This window comes from Thermobia domestica, chromosome 6 (assembly GCF_964235325.1).
Source record: "Thermobia domestica chromosome 6, izTheDome1.hap1.1, whole genome shotgun sequence".
Lineage (NCBI taxonomy): Eukaryota > Metazoa > Arthropoda > Insecta > Zygentoma > Lepismatidae > Thermobia > Thermobia domestica.
In genome coordinates this window covers 252,483,042-252,494,772 of record NC_137459.1, presented here as the reverse complement: position 1 = coordinate 252,494,772, position 11,731 = coordinate 252,483,042, and the positions used below count along the sequence as shown (strand labels likewise).

Here is an 11,731-nt window from a genome sequence, read left to right as displayed (position 1 = left end):
CAGAGGCAACCACTGTTATTGTTTGATTTGTAGACCACAAGCAAGTAGCTGTGAAGCCAGTAGAGCGACTAATTAAAGTGTTTACATTCCCTGATACTAGAGGGGTAAATTTGAAATCAAAGTCAAAATCAATCATTTGACGCTTTAGAAACTGCTGGACTTAACCACAATTATATTATTGGTCAAAGCATGGACGGTCTGGAAAGATGAGAGGCTCTTTCAAGGGTCTGAAAACTTTGCTGCAGAATGAATGTGATACTGCTCTCTATGTTTGGTGTAAATCACACAGATTTGCTCTGGTGATCGAAAAATCCATTTCTGTGTGTTCTGAAATCCAAGACTTGTTCTCACTTCTTGAGAAACTGCATCGCTTATTTAACTCTGGTCATGAAAGATACGAAACTCTTGCACAAAACTTGTCTTCTAGAGATAAAGCAAGTGATAGAAGAAAACGACTGAAAAGGGTACAAACTGCGAGATGGTACAGCAAATATGAGACTAACAAAGTGGTTCTGTCGTACTACGATGAAGTAAAATCCTCATTGCAAGATCTGCAAGACAGGAAAAGTTTTGGGAATGACACTACATCTCTTGCAAGAGGGCTACTGGAGAAACTGAGAAGTTTTGAAATGATCACTGCAATGCATGTTGTCGAGACTATGTTCAATGTCATGAATCCAGTAACAGTAAGTCTTCAAAGTGTAGCTTTAGACTACGGAAGTGTACAGAGTATTATTAATTCTGTAAAAACAAACATACAAAAGCTTCGTAATGACCAGGCGTGGGATCGTATCAAATCAAAGATTGAAGTCTTTGTGAAAGAACACGACATTCCTAAACCCACTCCTAAAAGAATAGGGCGTAATAAAAGGTTCATGGACAAGATGGGAGTAGATCAGCCTATCGTAGAATTTGATCAGCAGCTAAAAAGTTGAGATGTATTTTAGGCTTCTTGATTCTCTTCAGTGTCAACTTGAACACAGGTTCTCTGATCACACCTTAAAGATTGTCAACCAGACGAGCCATTTTTGTCACACGGGAGTTCTTGAAGCAAACGAAGGAAACGATACATCTCAAGATCTGAAAGAACTGTGTGAATTTTATAAGTGGGACAGTGACACAGTACTTGAAGAATTATACAACTTCAGTGAATATACCGCGTAACACATACCAACATTTCATTAACTGATGTATGCGATGGAAGTCCGAAAACTGCGGCGAATACAATCGATGAGAGTGATTGTGATGAAGTCGAAGAAGAAAAAATCGAGACAGGAATGGTGAAAAATTGTGGATGACAAGAGGATTTTTAAAACCTTATTTGTGCCTCAATAATTTCTCTGGCTTCAAGACGCTGAAAGTTGTTTACAGCACATTACTTTCCTTGGCAGTCGTAAGTTGTTCTGCGGAAAGAGCCGTAAATCGAATCAAAATAGTGAAAAACAGATTGAGGTCATGTATGGGTGACACATGGCTGTCAAACCCGATGGTTTTCTTTTGTGTGTGCTGTCCGAGAGTGATGTGCTGTCTTCAATATCAAATGAAGAAATTGTAGATTGCTTTTCACGGTCATCATCTACAAGGAAGAAACTTTTATCAAGAATGTAAATTAGATGTATGTTAGTCAACATAAAGTATTTGAAATGTTGGAGTGTAGTGTTTCTGAAAGGGTTGGCACGATCCTAAAATCGCATTTGTGCTTCTCAGTTGTTTACATCACTTCTGCTTTTTTCCTCGAGAATTTTGGGAATTAATGTTTCGAAATATTGTGTCCGCTATCTGGTAGTCTACTGTAATAAGTGTCTTGAAGCGTCATGCTAATAATGGCGTCCCAAATGTAAAAACATTGTTTGAGACATCTGCGTATGTTTTTTAAAAATTAGAAAATTCTTTAAGTTAGCTGATAGTTTAATTTCGATGTCGAAAGCCCTGTTAATTAAGTAACTAGGCATCCAACTTTAGTTTATAGTTCAGTTGTGTTTGTCCAGAGTTTGGAATATGGAAAGTGGTATTTAGATAGCAGACCCTTGACCAGTCATTACTCTTGTCCATGTTTAACCAGAAGCAAGGACATCAATCCTCTTTGATTAAAGCGTTGTTTTGATTTATATTTTATATGCGTTAAAATTCGTTGCATCAGACCAGATTGATATTTGAAACCAGCTGTTTGTGGTTCGCAGGAAGAATTTTGTATTTCAACTTAAAATTAAGGGTAGTAGCACAGGTGATTTGGCAAGAGAAAGTGTTTGTACAGTCACGAACATAAATAAATGGAGATTGGAGCCATAAGACAATGGATTCAGCCTCCATTTATTAATGTTCGTGACTGTACATAACATTTAAATTTTAATTGTCATAATTATATGATCATGCTGGGAGGGGGTAATCAGACAATTGTGGGGTGCGTCATGGACATAAGGGGGGTGGGCACCACTGATATATAGATAGATAGATAGATGTAGATGTAGATAGGTACAAAGAGAGAGAGAACCGGTTGATAAAACATCAGAATAGCACCACTGGGTATACTCTATTATAATACCAATTTTTGCCTCCTTCTATCATTAAATATTACCACTATACCTTATTTCTGACTTATTGAAACTTATACCATGGATATTTTTTAAAGCTTTGTGTAGCTATTTTAGAGGCTTCTCCCTCCTTTGCAATAGACAAAATTAATTTCTCTACATATGCAACTTGTCTCCAAGAACCGAAACTAACCTTCCCTGTAATGAATGTTTCTTCTCGCGTGCGTGTATGATCACTAGCTTTGCCAGACATTAAAAGTGTCGAGATTTCCTTAATGTTGAAATCTCCCTAAATGACCCTATATTTGCGCGCCTGAATTTTTCTGTCACTTAAAATAGTTTGGCAACAACGCATTCGGAGTAAAAGGAGAAGAAATAAGGGGAAAAGCAAGACTTATGAACAAAGCTCACAGTTTGCTGTTTGAAATGCTGAGTTCCTCTTTTGTTACTTCATATAATAATACTTTTAGAATAAAACAGTGTTTTAGCAAATGCAGAAATATTTGTTAAAGAAAACACACGCGCTTCTCAACGAATAAAGAAAGATTCAGAAAAAAAGAATTGTTAAGAAGTACATTTTCTATCAATACAAGTGGAGGAGTGTTCTACAGTTCTAACGATAACTATGCGTGTTATGTAGTCTATTTTTGTGGAGACGAAATACTTTTTGAAACTGGTTTGAATCTCACTAGATGATTTTATTTTTTTAACTTTTCTATCTCAGCCAAAAATAAAAAGTTGTACAGACGTCAGCCCTTTTCTATATTTCCCAATGTAATTACTCTTTACTGCATGTCACTTCTTACAGACATAAGATTGTCGTAAACCTGGAAAAATCTGGAGTTCTAGTGTTCGGGAAAATCATTCAGCAATAATAAACCTCCACGATACTAGAGCGTTGATCATTAATGTCATAATAGAATGTTTTCACTTGTATTCCTGTATTGAAACTTAATGCGAAAAACAGTTTTACTTTTGCACTGATCACCACGAAAAAACACGATAATAAATAGCTAGGAGTAGTTTCTTTATTTTGGATTTAGTATGGTGGGAGTAATTTCTATTACCACCCTTACTTTCATAAAAAAAAATGGGAGCTGCTGAAATCTATATGCCAGGTAACCAAAAAATTTTTGCCGGTGTCCAGCAGGATATGTGGAGCGTGAGTCACATATGCTTCTGACTCTGCCACGCCGTCACTTAATAAATTTGCGCAACGTACGACATATGTGGCGAGTCGAAAACTTTAAGACGAATTTTTTATGTTATATTAGGCAATTGCGCTCTCCTAGTTTGTAATATGAACACTTTAAATGTTTACAATCACCTTGCAAAAATGGCCCCGATGTTAATTTACCAAAGTCTGCTTTCTCCTTGTAAGTGAAAAAAAAACTTCAGACATTTCTGGATATTGATATTTGTAATTGCAATAACAGCAAGATGCAGAGATATTTTCGGTAAATCACAAAAGAAAGTGGTCTGAGGCACTATATGTCTATTTTTGTTTTCTAATTTAAATTTGAAGTCTCTCGACTATAGTTTTTTTATCATAACAGAAATCAGTGTGTTTCTTCGTTATTGTAAACGTGTGCAATTTGCTTCATAAACGGTGTTTTTTGATTCTTACTTAACAGAGAAGTCTTAGCGTAGTTGCGTGAGCATTCGTTTCGTAATTCAGGGGCTTCGGGTTCGATTCTCGCTGCGTTGAGTTGTTATCATGAACTGCAATATTCATACTTCTGATATGTAATAAAATAAAAATGTTCAATTTCTTTCGGTCTTACAAGTCAGAGTGGAGATTGTTATCTTCACTGAGGAAATACTAGAAAACTGACGTCACATGCCTGTCTACAACTTTCATTCGTACTATGGTGGAAAACGTAACATTTTTAGCAAACAATTCATGAATACGACCCCTAAGGGTCATGCATAGGGCCTAGTATGAGTCATAAATGTGTCTGAAACGATATTGTATCCGAGCTATTATTCCGAACGCCTTCCACTATTACTCCTATTGTTACAAACAATAATATTTTCGTTTGCCATTTTCAACACGTTCCATATATCCTTCCAACAAATATTGTATTGTATCCGAGATATTATTCCGAACGTCTTCCACTATTACCCCTACTGCTAGAAATAATAATATTTCGTTCTCCATTTTCAGCACGTTCCATATATCCGTTCAACAAAAAATTGTAAATAGGAACTATCCTTTCTTATATTGGTATGTATATTTTGTTAAAATATCAATATAACGCATGCATAATCCAAAGTCTTTTAGCCAAAGAAAGCGTGTTACTATGTATCGTAGTGAAGAGAAATCCTACTTTATTTCTGTTTAGCCATCCGAAGTTTCGATATTAACGTTGTCCTGGAGCTGACACCTTCTAATTTCCTTTCGGACACTAATCGCTCTTATGATTTCTCTATTACTATCTCTTATCCTTTCGTTTTCTTTTCCTATCAACTTCAGTACGCTTGCTTACATTGCAATAGCACGTAATACTGAGGTCTTAAATTTTCAGTAATAATAATAATTATTATCATTATTATTATTATTGTTATTATTATTATTATGGTATTAAAAGTTCTAAAGTTGCTCCAAAATTAGGCAAAACTTACAAATAAATTGAGATTTCGGGAGGGTGTTTGGACCTCCAGGACACACTTCTGCAACTACCAAAATTATAAACCAAAGGGTTCCTCTGAAGTTTCATGTAGAAAGTATTCTTCTGTACGTTTTGAGGAAGTAACTTTAATAACAATAACTTAATATCACTGAACAGTAAGGCATATAACAAAAAAAAAACTTTTAGGGTATGCAGAAGTAATTATAAAAGCTTTGCTATAACATACTTACATAGACCATAATAAATTCAATGAGCTCCGAAGTACAAAGTAACAAAATAGCATATAAGATTCAGTCTACAAAGCAATTGTTACTTAAAGAATGGACATACACTATTTTGAGAATCGAGATAAAACGAGAAAGGTTTACAATAATTCTCGTCTCGTCTCGATTTCCATCTCCAAAGCGAGACTAATTTGAGTAAGCCTTGTCTCGTGTTGAATGTAAAATGTTAACTCTCGTCTCAATTTTGTATCAGAAACGAGATGAGATATTCCACTTCTCGTGAGCAACACTAAACAAAACCGAAATATTCTTGCCAAATGTTACATTTCTGGTTCTAATGTTATGCCCTGAGTGATGATAAGCTCTTAACTTTTAATATTCTATGAGATAATAATAATTATTAATTATACTATTTTTATTCCTGAAGATTTGGTAGTTCAAGTATTGAAACATCCGAGTGTTCGAATAACAGAAGAAAATAAAACGTGCGTCATCGCCGATCAATCGCTAACAAAAATTCAAAGTAAAAAAAAAATGTACTGGTCGTTCGTGGATCCGATTTGATTCTACTATCTTCAGATTACTGGTCGAACCACTTAACCACGATTAATACGCAGCAATTGATCTGTCTTTGGTTTCTTTATGAGTATAACACACCTGCCGTATTTGATTCAAAATTAAGGAGTTTTGTATTTTGTTTTTTAAAAAAAACTGTAAGGTTGATAATTTAGTGAATACAGTGTTATAATGCCCTCCGAGTCAATTACATATTCCTGTGTTTTGCCAATAAATCTATTAACAAACTACTGTTTTGAACGAGCAGAAAAGGCACTTTATTTAAACGAGCCGAAAAAGTAACGCTTTAGATAGTTCGGTCTGTGCAGTCGCGGTGTGCACATCGCTCGTCTGTTGTGTGCTTGTAAGCTGTGTGCAGTTGCGAACGCTTCTTTTTTTTTTTTTTTTTTTGTTCCTCGTGTGTTGCTGCACATTTGTGTGTGGTATTGGACTGTGAACGTCTTTATTACGACCCAGTGCTATTCTTTTGGTCTTTTGATAACGGTTTTGCGACATGGTTAGTTTACGAGTGAATACTATACGAATTAATTTTCGTCCTGTCAGTAATCGTCCCACGTCGATTAAACTCCATGAGTGGATTGCTTCAACCTTCAAATTATCCCCGGACCAGGTTATCTCAATAGAAATGGACTTCAACAGGAAAATATTGTATATTAAACTCTTAAACCAGATTACTTATGAGCAAATACTACGTGATTCACAAGGTAAAGTTGTGTACAAAGATGATGACAGTGAATTTGTTCTGGACCTTGATTCTGCTAGTAATATGTCGCAATTAGTTAAACTACATGTATGTCCTAGTGAACTTGATAATGCTAAAATCATCAGTGTGCTTTCTAAGTACGACGAGGTGCAACATATTGAAGACGAATACTATGATGCAGGTCACATTTATAAAACTCGTTCTGGCAGGAAGTTGATACGCATGAACATTAAGCATTCCATACCTTCCTATGTGACAATCGCAGGTTTACGATTGTGGGTCACTTATAATGGTCAAATCAAGACATGCAGTTTCTGTGATAGTCCTCTACATTTTTTCCAAGATTGTGATAAGCGTCCCTCTAGTACCCTTCCCCTATCCTCTCGTACCGTACTCCGATCTTCCCCTTTGTCACGCCCTGCTCCTGTTAATCTTCCTTCCGCAACGCCCACACCAGAATTACTTAATTTCAACGCCTTCCCACTTTTGACCTCGCCTCGTGACATTCCTGCTGTCAAATCGCCCGACCTTCCCGTGCACCTTCCTTGTGATTCCATCATGCATACAGCTTCGTCGACTTTTGATACTATGGATTCTGCCAACGGCACAGTGAATATTGAAGAGGCCTCTCCCATTAGTGATGACCATATTGTTGAGCCTCCACAGGAACCTGATACAGGTTTATGTTCACTTTCTGACCAACGTGTTCTCCACAGTGATGAAGTTCCCTCTGTGCACCGCCAATCTGATGTGACAACTATCACCTCTCTGTCCCCTTCAGGTGTCCCACCTAGTGTCAATGCCCCACCTACTAGTGATAGTGTTTTGCCCAGTGATGTGGTTGTTTCTACTGCTAGTAACCTTAGTGCAAGTGAAAATGTGTTTTTGTCCCAAACCCGGCGCAAGAAAAAGAAAACTGAAAGTGGTGACAGTGATTTTTCTTTGAAGTTAATAAAGTCTCAAGATAATTATATTGTAGAGTCCGCTCGTACCCGTTCAAAGTATCGTCCTAGGAAAGGGATTGACAGTGCATCGGATCTTTCGTAATATCCCTTCTCTCTCTAATGTCCTCTTCTTTCTCCTTTCTACATTTTTTTTCTTTGGTGGATCCAAATGTATAGTTTTCGTATCGCCACTCTAAACTTAAATGGTTTAAGTTCCTTGGTTAAGCAACATGCTTTGAGTGATTTCATCCGTAAAGCAGAGATAGATATCCTCTTCACACAGGAAGTGGCTTTGCCTGAATTTTCCAACCTATTTACTCACTCCTGGTGCTCTAATTTTAATCCCCAAGGCTTAGGAAATGCAATTATATATAGAAGTGATATAGACTTTATTGAACATCCTACTCCTCTAACTGATAGACTTACTGTGGGCCAACTACGGACTATACGGTTATGTAACAGTTATGCTCCTGCTGGGAATTCTCAAACTAGGGCACGGAACAATTTCTTCGAAACTGATCTCATGCAGGCATTATATAATGGGTCTAACCCCTGTATCCTCGCTGGAGACTTCAATGCAGTACTTTCAGAGATATATGCCCAGCCTCATTACCCCTTCTCACCTTCCCCCCACAAAGTGATTGAAACATATGACCTCGTCGATGTGTGGCGTTTCTATTTTCCCAGCGTTCCGGGTCATACTTTTTGGACATCGCATTCATCCTCGAGACTCGATCAAATTTACGTCAGCCGCATCTTATTGCCTTATGTCAAGGACATCAAAATTGAACCTGTGATTTTTAGTGATCATTATTGTGTCGTTATGACTATCAATTTACCCGTAACAAAATTCCTTAAAAGTAATTCATTGTGGTGTTTTAATACGTCGATCCTCGCTGAAGCGGACTACCAATCTGTCATCCGTGCTGAGTGGGCATCCTTAATGGAGGAGAAACGCAGCTATAAAGGTACTCTTATGAACTTTTGGGAGAAACGTGTAAAACCTGTGTTTCGTTTTGTTAGTAAACAATACAGTATTCATCGTCATCAGGCCTTCTGTGAACAGTATGCATATTATTCTAAGCTTTTACGGGACTATGTGAAGGCGCAGGCTCAAGGAGAATCTGTTCGACCTCAAATTCATCAAATCAAGGCTTTTCTTCTTTCTATGCATCGCCGACGTATGTACGGCCATATTGTTCGTAGCAAGATTCCTTCGACTGATTCCACAGAATCTGTTAGTACTGTCCACGTACAGCGAGAACGCAGTAGAGGTAAACAACAGCTGATTTCGCATCTTAAAGACCCCGATGGACATTTATATGAAGGACCTCATGTGACTGCATATCTTATAGAACATTTTAAACATCTCTATGCCACGCCTTCTTAGTCTGTCAGTGATGATACTCTTTTTGAACACATACCAGCTACTTTAACCGATGGTGACAGGGAGCGTCTTAGCCAGCCCTTCACGGTAGACGAGGTCATGACCTCCATTAAACTTGGTAAGCGAGGCAAATCCACTGGTGTCGACTCTTTGCCCGTGGAATTCTATGTCACTTTTATTGACATCCTTGCTCCCTTTCTCACTGACCTTTTTAACGAGTATCGTGATAGTTGCATTTTAGGAACCTCCTTACGAACGGGTATCACTGTGTTGGTTCCCAAACATGCAAACGCCCATGACGTTGATGCCCTTCGACCTCTCAGCTTACTGTGTACGGACCTCAAAATTTTGACCCGTTGCCTCACTCTGCGAATGAAAACATACATTGAAGATATCTTAAGCCCCTGTCAATATGGCCATGGACAGACTCGCCGTATGTAAGAAGCGCTATCCAATCTTCGAGATTTTATAGCATATTATGAGTGTAGAACTGATCATACAGTGGCTATTCTTTCAACGGACTACTCTAAGGCTTTTGATAGAATTCAGCATCAATACTTGTTTAATGTGTTAATTCGTTTTGGCTTTGGTGACAAATTTATCTCTATGATTAAAGGTGTCTATTCTCAGAGAATCACTAAGATGAAGATTAATGGTGGCTTAAGTGTCGCGATTCCTTTTAATAACGGAATCCTTCAAGGCGATAGCATGTCCAGTATTTTATTTAGTTTATCTCTGGCTCCTTTGTTATTTTCTGTTCAATCTCTTTTACCAGGGGTCCCTGTATATAATACTAAAATTGTTGCACAAAGCTATGTCGACGACACACATTACTTCGTGAACAGCCCTGTAGAAATTCAACATATTCTGTATTTACTAACCAAGTATCAAAGAATATCTGGTGCAAAATTAAACGACAGTAAAACGAAAATTATGTGTTTAAATGACAATTGTACTCAAGAGTATGGGGTTTATTTTGCGGTTGTCGACTCTCTTAAAATACTAGGAATTGAATGGTTTCCTAATACCACACGTACCATTACTGCTAACTTTGCCCACGTTGCTGCAAAAATTAAAAATATTTTTTATTTTCATAAACATCGTCATTTTAGTTTATTAGGCAGAACGTTGTTTGTTAAACAGACTGGGTATAGCGTACTCTGGCACCTCGCCCAGATTTATCCCCTCCCCCACAATATCGCCCGCTCCTTACATAGTTCTGCGTTGTTTTTCCTTTGGCACGGCAAATTATTACGTGTTTCTTCTACTCAGTTACGTTTGCTTCCCAAGGACGGGGGCATTGGCTTTCTAGATGTAAACATTCAAGCCAAAGCTCTCTTGTTACATCGCAGCTGTCAGGTCGCGTGTTCTACTCACAGCACTGTCTCTGCAACGGTGTTTGCAGCGTGTTTTGCCTGTATTGACCTTGAGGGACCTATCAATGCCTTCCCGTGGAGTTGGAAATATCCTCACCTGAAAGACGTCATAATAGACATGGCTTATGCACTTTTGACAAAATGTGAAATAGAATGCATGTCTGTTAAGGACTTGTATTGGTACTATTTAAACATTCATCCCGCAGTTACACCACATATAATAGTCAAGCAACCCTCTCATAACTGGTCTCGTATCTGGTGTAATGTTCGTGCTAAATTTCTGAACTATACCCACAAATCTCTTTGGTATGTTATTGTTAATAACGCATATGAAACAAAAGAACGTTTGTATCACTTAAACATTGGTGCTGATAACTTGTGTAATGTTTGCCAACAACCTGACTCTCTTAGTCACAGATTCGAAACTTGCTCCTCAGTCACTAGTATTTGGAAGCAGTTGTGTGTACTTTTAAGCAAAATATGCCGTCTTCCTCCTTCCTCTTTTCGTGCCACTGCTTTAATACTCTACCCAGATTTTAATTACTACCCTGTTACAAAGAATAATACTGTGATTTGGTTTGTGGCACACACTATTGTCTATTTGTTAACCACCCCCGGACCTTATCACCGTGATCTTTACCTTGCTTTCCTAAAATCCGCTGCTACCAGCATTTCTATTGTTTGTAAGCGAAAATATTTTGCTAATCTTTTAACAGTCTTAACTTAATCGTCTGGTCTTTTGTATATATATGGTCTAGGAATTAATTCGTGCGGTTGGTACGCACACATTGAAGCTGTAGTACAAACACAAAATACATAAATACCTTAAGAAAAATATTGTCCATCGCTAGCCACCACTTTCGCCCATCTGTCAGGCAATGTACGGATTCCGTGGCGAAATAAGTCCTCATCCTTGGAAGCGATCCAGTCAGAGACCCATGTTTCGATATCTTCTGAAGAAGTAAACCGCTGTCCAATCAAATCGTTGTTCATGCAATCGAACAAGTAGTAGTCCGAAGGAGCAACGTCTGGTGAATACGGCGGGTGGGGTAAAACTTCCCCTCCGACATTTTCTAAATAGGTTTTGACCGGTTTTGCGACATGTGGGCGAGCGTTATCATGTTGAACAATAAGTTTATCATGTCTGTTCTCCCATTCTGGTCGTGTTCTGGCCAGAGCTTGCTTCAAACGCATTAATTGTCGTCGATAACGTTCTCCGTTCATAGTTTCACCCGGTTGCAGCAGCTCATAGTACACCACACCTTTCATATCCCACCATATGCACAGCATAACCTTTGCACAGTGAATATCTCGTTTTGGTTGTGATGGACCTGGTTCACCTGGTTTCACCCAGGCC

The 11,731-nt window shown here is 38.0% G+C and overlaps 1 protein-coding gene across 1 annotated transcript; it reads left to right on the top strand.

Annotated features, from left to right (window-relative positions):
* The first annotated feature begins 206 nt into the window (after nucleotides 1-206).
* Nucleotides 207-935, top strand: LOC145687496 (uncharacterized). Its single transcript, XM_081760960.1, has one exon. The coding sequence runs from the start codon at nucleotides 207-209 to the stop codon at nucleotides 933-935; it is 729 nt and encodes a 242-aa protein (XP_081617086.1).
* The last annotated feature ends 10,796 nt before the right edge of the window (nucleotides 936-11,731 follow it).